This window comes from Cynocephalus volans, chromosome 3 (assembly GCF_027409185.1).
Source record: "Cynocephalus volans isolate mCynVol1 chromosome 3, mCynVol1.pri, whole genome shotgun sequence".
In the NCBI taxonomy this organism is placed as follows: domain Eukaryota; kingdom Metazoa; phylum Chordata; class Mammalia; order Dermoptera; family Cynocephalidae; genus Cynocephalus; species Cynocephalus volans.
Window position 1 is genome coordinate 161,536,915 of NC_084462.1, and position 23,427 is coordinate 161,560,341.

Below are 23,427 nucleotides of genomic sequence, written 5' to 3' on the forward strand. Positions count from 1 at the left end.
TATGGAAAATGGTATGGAGGTTCCTCAAACAATTGCAGATAGATCTACCATACGACCCAGCTATCCCACTGTTGGGAATATACCCAGAGGAATGGAAATCATCAAGTCAAAGGTATACCTGTTCCCCGATGCTCATCACAGCACTATTTACAATAGCCAAGAGTTGGAACCAGCACAAATGTCCATCATCGGATGAGTGGATATGGAAAATGTGGTATATCTACACAATGGAATACTACTCAGCTATAAAAACGAATGAAATACTGCCATTTGCAACAACATGGATGGACCTTGAGAGAATTATATTAAGTGAAACAAGTCAGGCACAGAAAGAGAAATACCACATGTTCTCACTTATTGGTGGGAGCTAAAAATAAATAAATAAATTCACACACACGCACACAAAAAAAAAACGGGGTGGGGGGGAGAAGACATAACAACTACAGTTCCTTGAAGTTGATACAACGAGCAAACAGAAAGGACATTACTGTGTGGGAGCGGGGAGAGGGAGGAGGGAGGGAGGTTTCAGTAATGGGCCACAATAATCAACCACATTGTATATCGACAAAATAAAATTAAAAACAAACAAACAAACAAAATCCACGAGATTTGGAGGGGACAACACATCCAAACTCCATCAATGGGCACACACAATAAGTACAATTTGTAATAATATATATGTTAATATATTGATTTGATCAACATATGTTAACGTTGAACCCCCAAAATGTGTATAATCGATTCAAGAAAAAAGAAAAAAAGAAATGTAAGTTAAGCTGTAAGGTATACAGGAGGAATTTAGAACAACAGGGTCTGTAGCATTAGAGAAGAATATAAGAATTTGTGTATATAAAGCCATGAGAAAAGGGAGGGGAACCACCCAGGGAGTCCATACAGAAGAAAGAAGAACTCCATGGTGATCGTAGCATAAGATTCTTTTACCTGTTGAATAACAGGAGCTTGTACCCCACCAGGCTGCATTTGTGGTATAACCTGTTGTTGTAGAACCACTGACTGCTGAGGCTGAAAGATATACTGGGCACCATTGGCTGCTCTGACGACTTGAAGAAGCTGGCCTAAAGCAAAAAGTATGTATTCCAAGTTACAACTTCAGCAGTGACCATCTCAAAATAAATGAATTCATACTGAATGTAAAACCACTGAAGGTCCCCTAGAACTTATCAAGTGGAAAGTCTAACAATTTCATTAAGGGCTATCATACCTACACGTTCCTTGACTTCCATGTTCAAATATATTGCTTAAAATGTTCCATTTTCCATACTTATCACCCTCATTTGGCTGTTTTCCAATAAGGTTTTAATGACAGATTATGAGGCTTTATCAAAATCTTAAATTAGTTTCCCCAACACACTAGGACTCAAGAAAGAGCAATAAATAAGATCAGACATTTCAGGGACTGTTTGTTTTAAGAGCTTTAAAAGCATAATAATTCATTTAGTATCTTGCACTAAAGCACCAAAGTACTTTGCTTCAAAACTGCTTAAAAGCAATAAAAGTTTGCTGAACCGATTATCATTGCCACATGATACTAACTATATTACTGGCTTATACATACAGAACCAAATCCCCCCAATATGTTGTGTTAGATGACCCAGAATCTTGAATTAATTCAAAGGTGAACAATTTGTATCTTATTAAAATATGTAGCAAGACAAGCCCCTAATTTGTTCTTCACAAATTTAGAAATCCCCATACCAGTCAGCTGCCAGGGGAAAAAAAAAAACTAGAAATAACAAAATGTATAATCAAGATTATAGACAGAATACTTAAAATCACGTAAATTCTTCAAACACTAAGATGCCAAAGATCACGAGCTTGCCATTGGACTTTTGTCAACGAAGAGATACCATGTATAATAGCATGCAATAAATTTGTTCATAAAATACTATAGGGTTTAGTTTAACACCACGAATAAGTTCAAATGAGTCAAGTCTAACTCACTTGGCAGGTTAAATGTGTTTAGTAAAAAACTAAGTAAACAAGCATTTCTATATAATCATACTTCATTCAATGATAGGGTTTCTCACACACGGATCAAAAACTCAAGTGCAATTCTCATCTTCTCTACTGCATCCTCAACAATGCTTACAGCTGCATGTGCTACAGCCCTCAAATAAGTTACACTTTAATAACCTAAAGCAAATGGTGAAAGAAATATTAGTATTTTCTGTCTTTTGATGAAAATTAACTTAAGGGCTAGAGGGTATAATTTTCTGAATTATATTAAACAATGGTTCTATTATTCCTAATTACCTGAATTTGTTAATATCTGTTGAACAGGAGTCACACCTGCAGGGAGTGCCAAGGTAGCAGCTGTAGCAGCAGCACTCTGTGGGGGGAGGGGGGAGAAAAAAAAAATCCAAACCACATATGTACATAACAATATCTCAGTTTATCTCTAGCATATTTTACTAGTATATAAAATTTTTTGTTTAGCATATACTAACATAAAACATTCTAACAATAAAACTAAATTCCATTTTATAAGATGATATAAGAAAGACCATCTAGCCTAAATAACCTACTTAATTATTTCAAGCAATTACACTAAACAATATAATGGGATTTTTTTTCCCCTAGAGAATATGCTCTAAGAAAATTTCACAGGTAGCTTTTCCCCCTCCCCCTTCAATCTTCTTTAAGGTAGCAAGCCTTCACATACTCAATCTAACCTATACATTTTTAGAAAAACACGTATTAACAATGCTATACAATGTATGAAATAACCATTTCAGGGCCGAGCCCGCGGCGCACTTGGTAGAGTGCTGCGCTGGTAGCGCGGCGACGCTCCCGCCGCGGGTTTGGATCCTATATAGGACTGACCGGTGCACTCACTGGCTGAGTGCCGGTCACGAAAAAATGACAAAAAAAAAAAAAAAAGAAATAACCATTTCATTATTGCTTCCTTTCCTACTCTTTGTTTCCTTATCCCCAATTCTTTGTTTTCAATTAATACACTTGAGGCCAAAATATAAGTATCTTTATTTTAGAATTCTTAATTTTTAAAATTTCTACCAGAATCAACATATCATCATCATAATACTTCACTTGGAGTTCAGCTGACAATTCTTCTAAAATGCCATATTATCAAAAAGAAAAAAAAAAAGGACACACTGGCATTATAATTTAGGTAAAGCATGTATTAATTAATAAATTTATTAATATAAAAAAAACCTTAAAGTCTTAAGGAAAGTCCAAAACTTTAATTTCTGTATTTTAAAATGGACTTTGTATGTGACATTTACATTATAAAGACATGGGATTATATTCTGAATTTCTTTAAATTCAGGATAAATTCTTGATTTACTGCTTCTAACACTTTTCTCCTCTTGTTCTTCCCCCAAAGAATTACACCATTCTGTTTTTTTATTCTGTCCTCTGCAATTCTGCCAAGGTGTGAATATGCGTGGCTGGTAATGTGTAGGAGGAAATCATTTGTCTAGCAAGTGAGCACTGCTTCCTATTTGTCTTATAAACCACAAATGAGCTTTGTGGTATGCTACTTATCACTCACAAAATAGAAGTGATTTCTTTAAATACTGTTTTTTGGTTAAAAAAATCTGAATCTGGAAAAAAAAAAAATCTCATTGCTATCACCAGTTACACAGGCTAAGAGATCTTTTTACAAATAACAATTCTTACCTTTAAGTAAAAGTTTTGGCTGAACTTAAGAATGAAATGTCATAGCTGAGACACCACTTATGTATCTCACTGTAACTACATTTAGGAAGATTTTTTTCCCCTCACCCCGTCAGTCTTCTTTAAGGTACCAAGCCTTCATATATTCAATCTAACCTATACATTTTTAGAAACATTCATATTTAGAAAAGCTTAGGGAAATAAATATTACTGTGCTTTGGAGATGCTAATGCCAGAGAAGTCAACAAATCTTCTAAAATTATACTAAACTGGGTTAATGATAGAACTACTATCTAGTCTGGGCTCTAGGTATAGCTTTCCAAGAAAAAATGCTTGTTGGCCACTTGACAGGCCTAAGTAATTTCTATATGTTAAGCCTGAAATTCTCACTTTATCTACAAAATCCAGCCATAGCCTTTCACGTTCAACCATCTATAAGTTGGATACCCAAGTATCCAACTTAAAATAAATCTTGTCTATACAGGCAATTGAAAGGTAATCTAAATTTAAGAAACATATTAAAAGCCACCTACAATTGAGAAATATCATTATTTACAAATATTAAGTGCCAAATTATAGGCACTTATGTAAGATAACAGATCTCTCTCTACTGGCAAACTGACATACATGACAAAGTAACCACCTGCACACCTTCCACACATTCAAGTTGCTCAATAAATGCTTGTTGAGTCATGTACCATACACAAACCACCTTTTACTTAATGGCTATTGAAAATTTCTTCTTGTATTTTAGAAAATAGCCCAAATACGAATAATGTATTAGACCAATCACTTCATAAAGAGAACCTGAAACACTAAGGTTTGATATAAGTTCCCTGAAATAGCCTTCTGCCTAGTATTATATTATCACTATCCCACATTTCTATGAAATTACATTATTTTCCAATAAGTTCACTTCTAAAGCACACAAAGCCACTGGAAAAATCAAAACTATTTTTATGGAATATCTTTTAATCAGGAATAATAATGCAAACCAACCCCGCCCCCTCTAACTCCCAAAAACCAGTAAAAAAAAAAAAAATCTTTATTTTTATTGGTAAAGAACCTATACTGATTATGTTTTGGAACATGTAAAATACACGAAAGAAACACTGACTAAAAAGCAAAGTAAAATGTTAAAATACACAAAAATGCTAATCCATTTTACTTATTGAAGTTTCTGACCTACGATCTATTTAAATAACACATGCTCTTTAGAATTAAGACCTAAGCAGTACGTAAGAGACAGACCACTGATTTTCACCCCAGTCTCTTTAAACACCGTATTAATTTAAAATTCTCTCCCACAACACTTTAAATTCTTCTACATTAGAAGGGCCTACTGTAGGTGGTTCTGCCAAAATTTCTGTTTTAAAATGACTGAAGTTATTCCCTAGGAAACAGTCTTAGTAACAGCAACTGCACTATGAACCCTACAGTGATACTTTTTTTTTTAAAGGGTGGAAGTTAAAAAAAATGTGAAGCCTTAGACTTAAATGGAATTTTTTGAATACTAAAAATTCTTGTGAGAAATAATAGGAATGGAATTTTGCAATTTTCATGCAGAAAGAACTGATTCTAATAACTTGTGCTGGAAGTACTAATAAAGATTCTTGGTATTTGTGAATTTAAAAACTGCATTTTCTACCATCATGTAGAAATTTGCAATTTTGCCAAGGTATGAATATGCGAGGCTGTTAATGCATAGGAGGAAGTCATTTGTCTAGCAAGTGAGCCCTGCTTCCTATTTGTCTGGTAAATTACAAATGAGCTTTGTGGTACACTACTTATCACTCACAAAGTAGAAGTGGTTTTTCTAAATATTGCTTTTTGGTTAAAAAAAATCTGGATCTGAAAAAGAATCTCGTTGCTACCAGTAGTTACATAGGCTAAGAGATCTTTTTACAAATAATGATTCTTACCTTTAAATAAAAGTTTTGGCTGAATTTAAAAATGAAATGTCAGAGCTGAGACATCACTCTATTTATGACATTAATAGTGTGTATCTTAAACAGAATAAAGAAAAGCCATTTGTAAGAAAGTACTGAATAACTAATCAGACTGCATTTTAATGTTTTCTTTAAAAAAAAACTTAAGGATATAGGTAAAGATTTTCTAAGAATCTCAAGGGATTCTTTCAATTTTATAGTTACACTTACTACACTTGATGAGAAATATATGCTCTAAGTGTAATTTGAAAATTTAAGGACTAGTGAAGGCAGTGAATATCCCTGAGAAATATCAAAGTTCTAAGTAACTGGTTAAAATTATTTTAAGGTAGTAATTTACACATTACAATAAAACTTGTTAGACCATACTATGGTTAAATCAGTGCAAATATTTCTAAATGTTTGATTTTAAAAACAGCCACCTTGAACTATCTAAACAGCTCATTTTCATTTCTAAAAAGTTTACAATTCTTAGCATTCTTGACCTCTTACAATTAATAGGTCTTCTGAAGCAGAACTATACTTAAAACATAACAGGTTTGATAGGTGCCCTAAAACATATTTTTCAAAAATAGTAGGGGATGAAAGAGCTCACACAAAGCATCACTCTTTTGATATTTTTTAAACAGAAAACTGTATAATTTTATAAACCTTAATGTCTCAATACCAAGCTAAACTTTAGATTTGCTGACAAATCTAAAATTAAAGAAACTACATAAAATAGATGTTTTGCTCAAGTCTTCAATAAACTTCAAACTTTTATCATATAACATACCTAGGCATAATTATAATTTAAGTTAGATAAGTATAGTCAATCAAAGTGCTACGTTCTGAGTCTTACCATGTTTGATGCATTCATATGTTGTATCAGCTTAGAATCAGGAACAATAACTTGTGGTGCGGTGGCTACAAAAAAAGCACACATGTAAATAAGGTACCATGAGACTAATTTCATAACCACAAGAATGTTATACAATGCTAAAAACTTTTTTCATGTTTTCCACATTTTCTGCATTCAACCATTAGATATCACAGAATGTTACAAATACCAGCTGTGATATATCTTCCCTACAATGGAAAGCACCAATAACAATTATTGAAGTGACAATACCTAAGGATGCAAGGGATTTAGGAACATGAAGTAGTGAAATACCTAACACCTAAATGTATGTTTCTGAGCATTCTTAAATAAACTGAAAATTTTCAAACATAATTTAATCTTGTCTTGCTAACTCAGCATTAACTGTTTTACTGATATAATGATACCACTGTTGGCATGAGTTACTAATCCATTAAGAGCAAGCTCAAAAAGTTATAACTAGTTTTATTAATCTACACAGTCCTTTTCTCCTGATTTGACAGTTGCCAGAATTATGTTACTATTCTTTTATTAGCTGTTTAAAAAATACAAATCAGAAATAATGGCAATGTAACTTAAGTGTAAAAGGAATTAAGTGTTTGATTCCGCAAATTTCAGAGAAAAGATAGATAATCCCATTATCCTAATATTCTCTGAGTGAAGAAAATCACATTTTAATTTATGATGACCTAAAATCCTAGTGCCAGGCTTGAAGGCAATAGGAGGAACAGTCATCAAAAATATTAGAAAGTTATAACACCAAGGTCAAGGGTTCAGATCTCCATACCAGCCTGCTGCCAAAAAAAAAAAAAATTAAAATGCTAAAATTATTTGATACAAGTTATAGATTAAAATCAGGCATTAAAAAAATCTTACTTGGTATAAATAATAAAATAACCCAAATAGACCTTTCTATTGTATATCACTATCAATTTTAAGTCATATATATACTCTCAGATAAGGCAAATGGGTAACTAAATGGTTAACTTAAAATAAACTTTTCATTTACCTTCACTCTTCTTGTCAGTAACAATAAAGACTCACTGAATTAGAATGCCTAGCAAGTTGTTTAACTGAATAGATGTTTGTCATGAGAGATAATATTTGCTACATGTAATAAATCCCGCTTCTTAGCTTTCAGGGCCCAGATTTTCCCCAGCTGTGAAATGGAGGCAAGGGCTATTTCATAAAGTCCTTACAAGGAATCAATGAAGCAGTCTCTATAAAATGACTTGCATAGTGCAGAGCACTATGGACACAGTCTGTAAATATTTTTTTCTTACCTTTAAACCAAGTAGTATAAATTAAGATATGCTGCATGAAAGTACTTTAAAAAATTTGTAGAAAAACAGAATTTTAAAATAATATGAATTTTTCCATAAACTTTTTGAAGTCCCCTCATATATTACTCTTCACTTAGAAGAATTCAATTTAGACTTACATAAATTACTATGGTACTGAATTTTCAGATTGCCAAAGTATAGTTTCAAAATTACTCCAGTGTTTAAAATACAGTTAAAAAACTATAAACAGAAACATGTCTTCGAAAACACGTTTCATAAAGAAAGCATATAATTATTTTTTCATAAAAAATAATGAAGCCCTTAGGAAATAAGCCTTTATAGATCTGACTTATTTTAGGAAATCAACCACTATACTAACAGCCTTCTAAAAGGATATATTAATAAAACTTACCTGAATATCATCTTAGGCTTTCAATTAACAAATTGCTTGTCTATCATTACTATGCAAGTATGATTCGCATTTTATACAAATTTATACACACACCCCTCAGTCAATAGAAAGGAGAAGAAAAATAACAAAATTAATATAGTCTTTTACAAATTTTTTTTAGGTTTACCAACCACCTTTTAATATCAAGATCTGAGAAACTCAAAGTATTTCTCTTCTTTCAAAATGACAGATTAAATTCCCAGGTCGTAAGCAGGAAAACAATCCGGTCTCACCTTGCTGTGATGCAGGAATAAGGACCTGCTGGGTCTGCGCTTGCTGAGGTACTGTCTGCTGAGGTTGAGCTTGCTGGTGGTGGTGGTGGTGGTGATGCTGCTGCTGCTGGGGTTGATGCTGCTGTTGAACTTGCAATAAAAGCTGCTGTTCCTCTGAATGAAATCCATCTACTGCTCTAGACTGCATTAGTTTATTCTCCCATAACTAAGGCAAAGAACATTAAAAATTTCTAAGTGAAAGTCAGAGAAAATAACTCTGGACATACAGATTAAATATTATTTTTATTATTCTGTTTAAAAAATTCTTCCATTTTAAAAGCTGATACAACCACAAAAATACAAATTCTTATCCATGTGTAAACTATAATGAAAACAAGTTTTTAAAGTATCAAACCTCATTTTTGCCACTTTGGAGTACTGAAAAATTTTTTATTTCTTTTTATCTCCTCCTTTCTATGGTAATTCCTTAGTTATCAGATATTATTTAGCAAAGGGTTTCATGTAAGCAATTTTTTTAGTAATCAAAGACTGTCCTTTGTAATACCAAAACCATTATTAAACTACTTTTACGAAATTCATTCCTTAATACAAAACTTTTTGCCTCTTAAATAACATATAAAGAACATAAATTCATCTTTTCTTGATTACAACAATGAGAAACACCGAGGCAATCCTATGGTTAGAAAGACCCAACTTTGCATCTGTCCAATCCCACACAAAAGGAAAAACAAACAGCAGTGCCTGATGGTCTTAAGAGTTTTTCCTAACCCTCCACACTTCTTGATAATTCGCTCCTTCTCCCAGTAATCCCAAGGATTGATGATCTTTTTCTGTTTAGCCACTTTTCTTTTCTTTCTTTTTTTTTTTTTTTTAAAAGATGACCGGTAAGGGGATCTTAACCCTTGGCTTGGTGTTGTCAGCACCACGCTCAGCCAATGAGCCAACTGGCCATCCCTATATGGGATCTGAACCCGGGGCCTTGGTGTTATCAGCACGACACTCTCCTGAGTGAGCCACGGGCTGGCCCAGCCACTTTTATTTTCTCATTTCACCCTAGGATAGCTTCTGTGATGAATAAAAATCAGAAGTGGACAAAAAGAAAAGAAAATATTTGCAACTATTTCATCCTTTTCCCTAACACATTTCCCCCTCTACCAAGTTAGTTTAGTGCTCAATCTAGAGCCTCAACCATATAAGAAAGTGTCCAAGGAAGTCACAAACTGTTCCTTGAAAATACAATGAAACTTAATTCAGTCATTTTGCAAACAAGGATCTACACATACTTACTCTGTTTTCTTCTCCAGAATCTGTTCTTCGGACATTGCCTAAATCACCTGATGCTTTTATCAGGTTCTTCAAGAACCTCCCTTTGCCATACTTACAGACTTTTTATAATCTTCTGACCCTTCCAACCATTCTAGAAATTCTAGATTTCTGTCTACATGCCAATAACAATTCCAGCACATCCCTAATGGCTTACTGAAAAAGTAAACAAAGATCAACTTCCCAATACAAATATCCCCCTAGCAGGCCCAGCATTCAGACTTACCTTAAGTCTATTCTCACAGAGATAGTAACAATATCCATCTAATGGGTTGTGAGGATTAAACAACATATCCATGTGAAACACTTACTGGAGTCTAGCAAAAAGTCAGTAATCAATAAATGTTATTATTATTATTGGTGGTGGTGTTGGTATTAATTGTATAATAAAGCATTACACCAGAAGTCAAGAAACCAATTAGTCCTGGCTTGGCCACTAATGTGACCAAATCATTTATCTTTCTTAGATATTTTCATCTAAAAAAAGAGACAAATTGCATTAGATTAATTCTAAACACTCTTCCAGCTGATAAATCTAAGTCTCTGCAAATCCCAGACTAAAAATAGCTAGCTTCTTTCTGTGGTAACACAGCATTACTTTTTGAGAGCCCAAGTTATGCCTGGTTCATCTCTATAAAGTGGGCACTTAACACAGCACACCATCAAAATAGGCACTTACATGTTGAATGAAACACATTCTGACTAATGTGTTATTACATGGGCTCCCAAACACTGAGCTATCATTCAAACCTTCTACATATCTTTTCCTTCTCCAGAACAAAACAAAGCTTAGTATCTTGTGATCCAATCAAGGTGAAAAAGTACTATTAATTCATGCTTTAAGAAACAGTTTTTTAAACCATAATTTTCCAATTTAATGTTTCACTTTTATCACCTCCAATTGGTCTACTCATAGCAATCTGAAACCATCACTTTAATGCAGCTTCCATAATGATGGCAAATATTAATGTATACATATTATGTGCAGCTAAGTGCTAGATACCACAACTCACCTAACCTACCAAGTCAACGACCTACAGGTAAAAATCTACCCCAACATCCCATCATTCATTATTGTCAATTTCCCTTCCAGAGCATAACTCCAATCTACTACTACTACTATTACCCTAGTCCTTTCCTCCCACCAGTACCACAAAGTGTGATGATGTAATACATTGAGCTCATTGAGCTTTGCACATCAATCATGCTCTCTACAAATAATTATTGAAGATCTCTAATACGAGAGTACTTCAAAAAGTTCATGGAAAAATGGAAATTAAAAGATAATATGAATCTTTCCATGAACTTTTTTTTTTTTTTTTTTTTTTTTTTCGTGACCGGCACTCAGCCAGTGAGTGCACCAGTCATTCCTATATAGGATCCGAACCCGCGGCGGGAGCATTGCTGCGCTCCCAGCGCAGCACTCTACCAAGTGCGCCACGGGCTTGGCCCTTCCATGAACTTTTTGAAGACCTCTCATATGCCACACACTATTGCAGGCATTGAGAAGAGATAGTGAACAATCCTTGTCCTCACACAGCCTACATTACAGTGGTAACTTATCCTTTCAATCTATCCTCTATAAATCAGAAGTCCTCAAAATGTGGTTCCAGAGCCAACATCAGCATCACCTGGGAACGTATTAAAATGCTAATTCTTTAAAAAAAAAAAAAAAAAAAAGAATTGAAAAAAAAAATTTAAAAGCTAATTCTTGGGCTGGCCTATTAGCTCAGTTGGTTAGAGCGTGGTGCTGATAACACCAAGGTCCATGGTTTGATCCCTTACCCGCCAGCCATCAAAAAGCTAATTCTCAGGTCCAAACCAGACCTACTGAATCAGCAGCTCTGGGGGTGAGCAGCAATCTATTTAAACAAGTGAGAAGAGTTACTTTGAAAACCTAAATCAATGCTTTCCAAACTGAGGATCACAAGCCATTATTGGGTCACAAAAAGTCAACTTGGAATTTTTTTGTAAATGAAATTGAACTGAAAAGAAAATGTTAGACTGTATTGCACAGAGTAAGAACTGTCTTGCAAATTTTTGTTTCCGTTATACATACACACTTGTGAATATTTAATCAAAATGTTAAATACTATTATCTCTTAACTAGGATCCTAGTCAGTTTGGGATACACTGTTTTACACTGTTACCAAAATGAATTTTCTAAAATTTCCTTTGCTTAAAAACTGAACCCAGGCTGGCAGCATGAGCTCAGTTGGTTACAGCAAGGTGTTATAACACCAAGGTCAAGGGTTTGGATCCCCAAACCTGCCAGCCACTGAAAACAAAGCAAAGCAAAGCAAAGCAAAGCAAAGCAAAACACAACACTGAACTCATGGCAAACTGTAATCTGTAGATATCTATCTAACAACCTGGAATACTTACGTAGAAAAGAAGATTCCTAGGTCCCATTCCATTATCCCTATCAAGTCAGACTCTCTGGAGCAGATTCCTTCAAAACTGCACTTTAGCACCCCAGATAACCCTTCTCACTCTAAAGACCAAGCTCCTTAATATGGCATATGTTGCCAAATGCCAACTGCTACTATAACTTGCACTCTATTTTCTAACAGTACCAAACTACTTGCAGTTCCCTGAATATAGCATATACAACCTTAGTAGACTGTTCCTTACAATCAGCAGTCTTTCCTCACAATTCCCAAAACAAGGCAAGTGTCAAAGTCAAACAGCCTCAAAGAAAAGCAATCACTCATTGCCTCTGTACATTAGAGACATTTCTATTTTTGTACCTATCACACTAAGTATTACCTTCTCAATTAAAGTATGAACTCCTTCAGGGCAGAGACTGCCTTATGCAGGATCTAACAAATGACTAAGAATATACCAGCCATTATTTACAACATTAATTACAAAGAAGAAAAGGGAAACTACTGTTTTCTAGAACAGCATTTCTCTATGAGTAGTTTCCCTTTTCTTTTTTGAATAAGGATGCTACTGACATTTTAGGCGGGACAATTCTTTACTGTACAGGACAGGCCCACAGGAAATGTGCAGGAAATGCAACATTCCTGGCTCCTGCCTACTAAATGCCAAAGGTGTCCACTAGTCATCATGACACGTGAACACGGCCCCACACATTTCCAACAGCTTTGGGGGACTTAGAGTGGTCCACTGAGAATTTGTATTTACCAGGTACCATAATACTGGTCTAGGTAAGGTGAGAAATACAAAAACAGTACTGTCCAAGTACTTAATACTAAGCTTATAATATCAAATAATGTAAAGTTCAAATTAATTGAGTATTTACAGTTTCTCTCCAATTCCAATTTTATTTATCAAAATGTTCTATTTTTAAAATACCAACTGTTCAAAATAAAACAATGTAACACTGTTTGGCAACAGTAATCATACTAATACTACTAAAGACAACCAGGAATAATGAATTGTTATTTATATATTTATTTTGCTTGAAAAATAGGAAAAACTCTTTTTCCTTTTCATTTTTACAGTACTCCCTTTTCCCCAACAAGTAGCTATTATTTACAGCAGTCCCACTTCAGCAATCTTTGCCAGGCCACTGAAATTAGACATAGAGAAAATTCATCTTCTGTTCACAAAATGATTCAGCTGCACATTTGTGTATCATGTTAACTAGACTAACAGATAAAATTTATTGAGTTCTGTGTACTTTCTAAGTACTTTACATGTACAGATTTGTTTTTCATAAAAATCCTACAGGATAGACATTATTATTATCTCATTTTTACAGAAAAACAACCTGAGGAATAGGAAGTTAGGTAACTTACTGAAAATCATCAACTAATAGCACGCAGAACTGGGATATAACCCAGACTGACTCCAGTGGCCCAGTCCAGGCTGGACTCTGAGAGCCAATGTCTTTTCATTTTGCGCCCTATGCACCATGCTTGCCTCTTCCTAATCCCAGCCCTAGTCCAGGCTCCTAGACTCTCAACCGTACCACTGCTATGAGAGCAGGCAAGTAACCTTCAAAACCATCTCAGGTACTCCCCATCATAAAAGCAAGATCTAGTCACAACTCTGGTACCTTCCTTCTTACTGGCAAGTATTGCATATGTCACATGGAGATGAAAGGCCTATGTTCACATCTCTACCACTTACTAGCTAAGTGACCTTGTCAAAGCAAATTATGAGTCTACTTTCTGATCCATAAAATGTGATGAAAGAGACCTACTGTTCCCTGCAGTATGCTGGACTAGAAATTCTGAAGAATTCTCCTACTTTCACAAAACATCCAACTTCTAGATAAAATATATAACTAATTACATTTCTGGGCTCCCAAGAAATGATGCTGGAGAAAAGTTTTTCCTAAGAGTAAATGAAGTAGAATAATAGACCATTATTCAACTTATGGTCCAAGTATTTATATATATATATATATATTTAGAACAGTGGCTCTCAACTGGGGGTGATTTTGCCTCCCAGGGACATTTGGCTATGTCTTAAGACATTTTTGGTAACAACTGAGGATTGCTACTGGCATCTAGTGGGCAGAGGCCAGTTATGCTGCTAACATCCTACAATGGAAAGAACAGTCCCTGCAACAAAGAATTACCCAGTCCAAAATGTTAATTGTGTCAAAGCTGAGAAATCTGAACTAGAGGGAGATAAAGAGAGTTTCGGATTTAATTCCAATTGAGAAAACTTTTCCCACTTTGTTTTATTCAAAAGAAAGGCCATGTGGGCCGAGCCCGTGGCGCACTCAGGAGAGTGCGGCGCTGGGAGCGCAGCAACGCTCCCGCCGCGGGTTCGGATCCTATATAGGAATGACCAGTGCACTCCCTGGCTGAGTGCTGGTCACAAAAAAAAAAAAAAAAAAAAAGAAAGGCCATGTGTTGTTTCTCCCACAGTACTTGCTGTTCAGATATGGGTAGGTTTGATAATCTAGAAATCAGGATGATTTATCATTCACCTTGAAGAGAATTTCTACTGTCATTCCCACCCACAGTCATTCACCACTCCAAAATACATTTTACATTCAAATAAAGATACACTGAAAATCAGAAATATATTTTATATGTTTTTTCTTCCTCCCATGGTTCACACATTAAAGTAGGCCCACAGTGGTTCAAAAAATACCCTTAAGAATTTGGTTTAAATTTTATCATCTCCCTCTCTGCATTATCTAGTCAAACCTCAATCATATGTACTCTCACACTCATCTTAATTCATAATCTAATTTACCAGGCTATCCTTTATAGCTTTATGTGTTTGACAAAACTCTGTGTAATAGCCAAAAGAGGGGGCAAGGGATACAGAGAATGACAAAGTACTTCATAAACCATAAAATATTAAATTCATGTTAGTTTTACTAGCAAGAATGTCTAAACCCATGCAGTCCAATACCGTAGCCACACGTAGTGATTTAAGTCTTAATTAATTAAAATTAACAAAAATTCCTCAGTTCTACTAACCATATTTCAAGTACTTCACATGTGCCTAGTGGCTACCATATTGGACAGCATGGATGTAGAACATTTTTATCACCACAAAAAGTTCTACTGGACAGTGCTGCATGTCCAGTTATTAAATCTAGGGCACAATATGGAAATTCTAATGATATCCTGAAATATAACTCGTTTTAGTTTAAGTTTCATTTTTAACTCCAATTACAACTCATTATAGAAGACCATGCCCCACTTAAAGACAACAAAAACATTAAGGTATTTTGTTCACTTAGATTCTGGAGCCACATTTGTTAACTATAACTATTTCACATAAACATTTACTGAACGCCAACCACACATGCCAGGCATTGTAATTGAGTAAGTCAGACTTTCTGTAATTTAAAACTAACTATTAAACTAAAAATCACTGCATGATCTATAAAATATACACGTATACTAAAAAAGTCAAATGTAATAAAAATGCAGGTGGAGGTATTTTGTCTCAAAAACAGCTCATTCTCTTTGGAGAGAATGTTTTGCCTCTACTAGGACCAGCAGGAAAAATCAATTCTCCAGATTTTCATTGTGAAAAGCAAGAAGAGATAATAAACAACCTAGACTAACCACTGGTTTGACCTACGATAAATGCTTAAAGTCTTTAGGACTGGTTTTCTACACCTAAAAACGTTGTATCTTCTACATAAGGTCACAAAACTACAAAGACAACCATTATTAAAGCATAAAAAAATTGCAAAACACTTGTTCTACATAACACTAAGGAATCAAAGTAACCTTGTTCTCTTATTTTTCATATCCCTAAAATACTTTCTGCTGTTTAAGCAGGTTGTATTATTGTTCTTCCAACTAATGTCTCAGAGTTGGCATTCTTTTATTTGTATTTTTAGATACCTACCTTTCACTATCAACCTTTACATTTTTCTCAAGGTAAATAAATATTTCCTTGTTTCACTTTAACTATATATTTTTTTCCTTCCTCACATGGACAGATTCTTATTGAAAACTAAAGAAGTTGCCCACAGATGCCTAACACACTAAGAAATATTTCATCACCACAATAAAGGTGATATTTCTTTATTTAAAATAATGAGTTACTAAGCTGCAGCCTCATGGATATATGAAACCACAACAAATGCTCCTTAGCATTTATTAACTGTGATTACTTATTTGTACATAGTTCTAAAGAAGCTCAATACCCAATTTCCAAACCAGCAGTTCTAAAACTTTTGATCTCAGCACCCAATAAAAGGTACTTTTTCACAAATGACTAAGGACCTCAAAGAGCTTTTGTGTATGTAGAATTATATCCATCAATACTTAACAGTAACAGAAATTATAACAAAGATTTTTTAAATGTTCACTAATTTATTTAGAAATAACAAAGTATCTATTACATGTTAACATAAATAACATTTTTATGAAAATAACAATATTTTTCCCATATAAAATTGAGAATGAGAAATCACTTAAAGGAAAATAGCTGGATTCTCATGCCTGACTCCATAATCACTTTGTTGTTTTGCTGTATATGAAGAAAATCTGCTCTCCTACAGTTAAGAAAGAAAAAGGAATTTTAAGTGATGGTTTCTTAAAAGTGAGCTGTAATGTAGAATCTGAAACCATATACCAATGAACTTTTCATACTATTAAAGTCCATTAATTTAGCTTGCACTCAGAATGGATTTTCCAAAATTATGTTATTAATTTTGGAAAATACAAGTTCAGTGAATTATGCAGACCTTTCGTATGTTAACACAACTCATTATAGAATATCAAACAACTGAATTTCTTAATATCAACACTGAGCATACATCTTTTTAGTATTCAGTTCTTAAGAACGGAAAGCATGCATAAAGCACTTCTGTTGCATATAAACAACTGTCTCAAGGAAAAGCACTAGTGTGTTTAGAGTTGTGAGTTGAACTGGTCACTTTTCTCACAGAACACAACTGTTACTTGAAAGAATGACAAACTGTGATTTTTCATACTTGGGCATTTAGCCAACCTTGTGGAACCCCTGAAAGAATCTCTGGGGAAAAGTCCAGGAGTCCACATACTATACTTTGAGAACCACTATTCTAATTTATAGGGCAGAAGTATTCCACAATTTCATGAATCATCATGTCACCAAGAAAACACAATTGCTAATAAAATATATCTAAATATTTCTGCTTAAATTCGAGAGACAAAAAATTAGCTCACAGAGTAAAATACATTATAAACCTAAACTTTGGCCCACATAAAGGATATTACTCACGAATCTAAAATTCTTTTATCAAGCATTTTTTTCATCCCGACCTACCTCTTAAACACATTTTAGAATAGTTACATTAAGACCACAAAAAAAGGGACAAAAACACTGTTACAGACATGTCAGATAATTAGACCATAAAACGCAGAATGTTAACTGTCCAATAATAATAGCTACTGTTACTGCCAGGCATTGTGCTAAGTATTTTATATGGTTATTACATCTAATCCTCAAATAACCCTACAAGGTAAGTGCTATCAATTCCTATCTGAATTGACTGAAATATAAAAGTTGCTTGCCTACGGTCAGAAGAATGGATGGTACAGTTGAGATTTAAATCAAACATCCTTCACTAACTCCTTCAACAAAGTCAAACGTTCATACTATGTAAAAATTATAGATTCATTTCTGGCTAAAACAATTTTTTGTTGTTGTTTTTTTGTGTGTGTGTGGTGGGGGGAGAGTAGTATTTTTTTAAAAAGAAAGATAAACTCACCGTTTTTAGTTCCATCAGGACTTGTTCATCTACTCCATCATCCAGAAAGATGTCTCTCACATCATTAATAACATCTTCAATCACAGATCTGTATAATTTAGGCTTTAAAGAAAAATAAAAAAGACTGTTGAAAAAGATTGTCTTTCACAGGTTAAAATGTATAACGGGTTTTCACAAATTTAAAACAAACTAGTCATTTTGCCACCTAAAACTTATTTTAGAATATGACTTTGAGGGCCGAGCCCGTGGCGCACTCGGTGGAGTGCTGCGCTGGGAGCGCGGCGACGCTCCCGCCGCGGGTTCGGATCCTATATAGGAATGACTGGTGCACTCACTGGCTGAGTGCCGGTCACGGGGAAAAAAAAAAAAAAAAAAAAAAAGAATATGACTTTGAAGATATGTCCATCCTGATAATGACCATTTGCCATTATTAAACTGGATTTGATCACTGCTTATTTTAATAGAAATTTTAAGACTGTTTAATGCAATTCATTAACAGAACATCCTTATGCATACAAGGTCCATTCAATTCCCAGTTATAATTTCCTGGGCTGGCCTGTTAGCCTGGTTGGTTAGAGTTTGGTGCTGACAACCTCAAAGTCCAGGGTTCAATTCCTGTACCATCCAGCCATCAAAAAAATAAGTAAATAAAAATAATTTCCCACGTTGTTGTCAAAATACTTAATGTGATGTGCAATAATAGCTCTACGGGTTACTTATGTCTGATTCCTATTATTCTGTATTTGGTTTGACCCGTTACAGCTCATAACCTCACCACTCAGTCTTAGGCTTCGAAGAACTTTATGTCCGGCAGTCACTTGTCTGGTAATAAGCCACACGCAACATAATGAGTATTCAAATTTAAAAACCACCTAATTTCTGTTTTTGTGTCCTAGTCTGAACTTTCAAGCTTTACCATAAAATTGTTCATATACCCACGATAACAGATCTCAAGGTCCCAGAGGAACAAGGTACACTGATCTTTCCCAGGATTTCTCTCCTACTATGGCCCGAGTGATGCTAAGGTACAGAAACATGAACACTCTCAATGTTTATTAATTACTATTACTATTATTATTGTTGGTATTACTTGAGGTGGGGGGCAGTGGAATAGCTGGCTTCTACAAGGTGGCCAGAAGGATAAAATGAGTAAAATGAGAACAGATGTGAAAGCACTTTCAGCAAACTAGATATTGTTTTGGTGTTTCTGAAGTCAATTACCCCTAAAATCTTTTGCTGGGATATCCAGACACATACAGATATGCTTTCTTCTGGTACTTTCTTATTAATGAGTCATTTTGCTTTGGGGCCTCAGTAAACCCAAAACTTCACCATTTAATGGATTCACTGCACTACAGTTGAAGGAAAAAGGGAAATGTGTATCCCTCACAAATACATAAAGAATTTAGCAGAATTATTCACAATTTGAAAAGCCCTTACACTACTGATGTTTTTGAAAGTATATGAGAACATAGGCACTTATCTGAAGTAGGAATTCCTAAATCATTAATTCTAAACCTAAGGTAAAATATTCGTTTTGACTAAATACAATGTAACTTAACTATGTCCTGATTTTTAAAAGACAGATATTCCAAACTTAAAAAACTGGTAAGTTAATATCCAGTGCAGTAAAATTCTACTTTTTAATACCCAGTTTGCAGCAGGTCTCTTCACTCTCATTACTTAACAATTCCCCTACACATAAATGTACCGCAGACATAAAGTCCTATACTAAAGCTTTAGGCACCTACCTACAAGTATTTCTTTGAAAAGCTTCGTGTCTTTGGTATTTGTTACAGGTAAACACATATTGAAATATTAGGAGCTACATTTCCAACAAATTTCCTGAATATTTGGACAAAACACTACCAACACCAAGTTCTCTGCAGCTAACACTTAATGTAAAAAGCAATAATACACACACCTTCCAATACAGACGATCTGATCTTAAAATTCTCTTAAAAAAAATAAAAATTTAAAAGTAAAATAAAAATAAGAGACAGCAATTCGGATATATCTTCCCCTAGCAAATAAGGAAGGCAAATCCTAGCTGGCTACCTCAAAACAAAACTTGGGGCTCTGAGAGTGGCTCCCGTAGTGTAAGAAATTACAGCCTAAAAAAAAAAAAGACCTAGAAACAAATAGGGCTCTGCACGAGTCTGCCTCTCGCCTCGGGAGCACGCACCTCCCAGCCCCGCTCTCAGCAGCTCTCACTATTTAAAGCCGGATCTGGTGTTTAAATGGAGAGGCGGTGACGTAGGCCTGAAAAGCACCTTCCCATCCTGGCAGAGTCTATATTAGAGAGCGGCAATGGCTCTATATAAACAGGGCAGCCAAAGGGAGGAGGACCACAAGGCTCAGGGACTGAAAAGCAGGGTAAGCGGCCGCAGCCATGATGGGTCGACCCGAGTCGCCAACGGTACGGTGTCGGGCAGCCGCGGGCTTGTCTGCGGCATTCGGGACCGGGCAAAAACGTGTTTTATTGTCAAAACCTAAATAAGAGAGTTGGGTGGACTAGTGATCACATTGCGTTGGTGACTGACAAGGTTATTTATGTGACTGCTTTTGCAAACCTACGTAATCGCAAGTAACCAAAAAGGGGCAAACGGGAAGAAGTAGACAAAGTCCAAGGCGAAAGCGGGGGCACTTTGACCACTGTAGGATTTTTTGGGTTTGTTTTGGTGCTTTTGCTGATCGAAGATAACGCTGGGGGTTTTGCTTCCCCTTCGCCATTTTACCCATTCGGAAGGAACTGAGATAAGTGCTTTTCAACCATCGTCCATTTTTTAAAAAAACCAAAAAACAAAAAAACGTAAAATGGCCCCAGTGAGGGCTCCCAAAGCACAACCACCAGAAAAACCCCAAGTAACCCCCAATATAACCATTAACCTTCCACTGCAGTGAAGTGGATCATGCTGGGTCTCAGGGATTCGCCCGACTCCCCAGACACGGTTTTTGTTCCGAGGCCGCTCGGGAGCCCTCACCGAGCCAGCGCGGCCGGGCCCCCGTCGGGGGAAGCGGCGGCTTCCCTCCCGCCCTCCCTCCCGGCCGCCGGGGTCTGGGGCCGCGGCCACGCACCTCGGGCCCAACAGTCTCCGCGGCCCGGACCGCCCCGCCGAGGCCCCAGGCCCCGCCGGCACCCCCGCCCTCCCGCCGCCGCCGCCGCGAGCCCTTGGCGCCCCCCCGCGCCCGCGCCCCGGCCCGATCCGCCCGAGGCGGGAAGAGGCGGCGACGGCGGCGGCCGCGCGGGGGGCTGAAGAGTCGAGGCCGAGAGTCGCCGCCGTCGCCGTCCCCGCCCCCGCCCGGTCCGGCCGTTGCTACCGCCTGAACGAAGCCCCCGCCGGCCACCGAACCACGTCCTTACCACGGTGTTTGTATTTGCCGAGTTCGCCATTTCCACACACAACACAAACAAGAGGGGGGCAACCCCGAGAAAATAAGATAAAAACAAAACCAAAAAAAAACAAAACCAAAGTAAGACACCTGGAGGGTGACCCGAGTCACCGCACGACTGGGGGAAAAATTTAAACAAAATCGATCCTGAAGGAGGAGGAGGGAGCGGCGAGGGAGGAGGGGGCAGTCCTCCCGGAGCTAAAAACCTCAAGAATCGCCTTTAAAAAAAAAAAGCCACGACCCTTCAGGGGTCCGGGGGGCGTTGCCCGCTCCCCACCCCGCGCCAAGGAGGGAAACCACCACCGGTGGCCGCTCCCCGTGCCGCCGCTGCCGCCACCGGCTGCAGCTCCAGCCGTCCGGTCCGCCCGCTTCTCCCCTTTATATAGCGAGCCAACAAGCTGCGCGAGCTGCTGCCACCGCCGTTGCCGCCGACAGACAGGGCGGAGGGGGAGGGAGGGGCGGAAAGGGCGGGCCAGAGGTGGGCGAGGCTGAGCGCGAGACACCGCGAGAACCGCGTGCGCAGACGCGCCGGGGCGGAGGCCGCCACGAGTCGCGTCATCACGCGCCGTGGAAGGTGCTGCGTGGGCGGTGCCTGGGCACCGGAGTAGCGAGTTCCGACCTCTGCCTCTCCAAGTATCGCGTGATCACGTGATTGGTACCCAGGCGGAAGTGTCCGGCAGCCCTGTGGGATGAAGAACTTGTAAAGCGTTGCTGGAAAAGGCGCGAGTGGTAGTGGCACTCGAGTCCAAAGCTAGCTCGGACCGCCTCCCGTCAGGCGTTTCCGCGCCGGACGCGCTGGAGGGATTAGGAAATATGGAAGGGGCCACGGTAACTGCCTCGCTAGGAATGGCCGCGAAGAAGGGCCGGTCACGTGGCATGGCTTCCGGCCCGTGGCGCGCTCGGACTCAGGGCAGAGTTTTAAATGCGGAGTCATCTCTTGATTCGTGAGTTAGGTTCTGAGTGTGAGCTTCGGGGCGTGAGGTGCGGAAGCAGTGGGTGGGCCTTTCAGTAGCCGGTTTGTGTACATGCTTCTAAAGGGATGAAAGCTGATTTGGGCCCACTGTTAACATTCGAGAATTAGTTACCCCTGAAGCCACATGAGCAGATTGAGTCTGGCTGCGAAGCGTCTGGACTTTTAAGTTTCTCAGAGGTTCGGCTGCTACTAGCCCACGTACTTTAAACGAGTTCTCACAGGGGTGGAAATGCCTAAAAGCAAAACGAAACACTAACCACTGGATATGAAAGCACGAGAACTTACCTTTTTTAAAAAAAAAAATAGTGCCAAAGTACTGTGAATCCACGTGGCCAGCGTACAGTGACTAATCGTATCTGAAATATATGCCCTTGACCCACCGACTCGAGGCCTCTCTCCGTGACAGAGCAGGCAGAAAATGTCTGTGTCTTGGGGTGCAATTCAATAGGCTTTTGACCTGCTCCGCCCGAGCAAATCCTGCCTTTTTAATCAACATTTCAAGCAGAACAGAGAATGCTCTGTTTAGAAGGCAGAACTCACAGTACCTAATATTCTTGTCCCTAGGGATTTTGAGAGAAATGGAATATAGTCTGGACCATAAGGGAATTTATCCTGAAAAGGCAGAAAGAACAAAATGTCAAAGTTCTATGCGGGTGAAACCGGATTTGAGGAATATCAAAGGCATCCTACCAGAGGAAAAGATGCCACCTGCCAGGACCGGAAGGAAGGGATTCAAGAAAGCACAAGACATTACTCAGAAAATGGAAGATTTTGAATAGGGTTGTTAATGGGTGTAGAGAATATCCGTTAACCTTGAGATTTTTTTTCACTTCAACTGCAATCTCCTTTTAACAGTTGCTTCGCAGTTCCCTGCGCAGCTGCCCGGTATTGGGTCCGTAAAGAGAAGTTCACAGGAAATCAGTGTTCTTGTTATATTTTATAAAATTATGATGCCATCAACATTTGTAATTCAGTTAATGTTCAGGTGACAGTTATCCTGAACATCATACATGGTAAGCTTCACTGTACATTTTTTTTTCCTTTTTTTTTTTTTTGTGACCGGTAAGGGGATCGCAACCCTTGGCTTGGTGTCTCTCCCACGGCGCTCAGCCAGTGAGCACACTGGCCAGTGCTGCGCTCACAGCGCTGCA

General features: G+C 37.5%; 1 protein-coding gene and 1 non-coding gene across 2 annotated transcripts in view; both read right to left on the reverse strand.

The window, feature by feature from the left end:
* The window catches only part of GTF2A1 (general transcription factor IIA subunit 1), a 46,839-nt gene extending 25,126 nt beyond the window's left edge, over positions 1-21,713 (reverse strand). The window contains exons 1-6 of the mRNA XM_063090851.1: positions 21,275-21,713; positions 17,911-18,012; positions 8,436-8,640; positions 6,451-6,515; positions 2,275-2,350; positions 943-1,076 (exon numbers count right to left, since the gene is read on the reverse strand). Of these exons, the coding sequence (XP_062946921.1) occupies positions 943-1,076; positions 2,275-2,350; positions 6,451-6,515; positions 8,436-8,640; positions 17,911-18,012; positions 21,275-21,304 (612 nt within the window). The 5' untranslated portion in view covers positions 21,305-21,713. The remainder of the gene's footprint in view (positions 1-942; positions 1,077-2,274; positions 2,351-6,450; positions 6,516-8,435; positions 8,641-17,910; positions 18,013-21,274) is intronic.
* LOC134374442 (small nucleolar RNA SNORA79) lies at positions 7,062-7,205 on the reverse strand. Its single transcript, XR_010023287.1, has one exon. It is a non-coding gene; the product is annotated as a small nucleolar RNA SNORA79 (small nucleolar RNA).
* Positions 21,714-23,427: the final 1,714 nt, after the last annotated feature.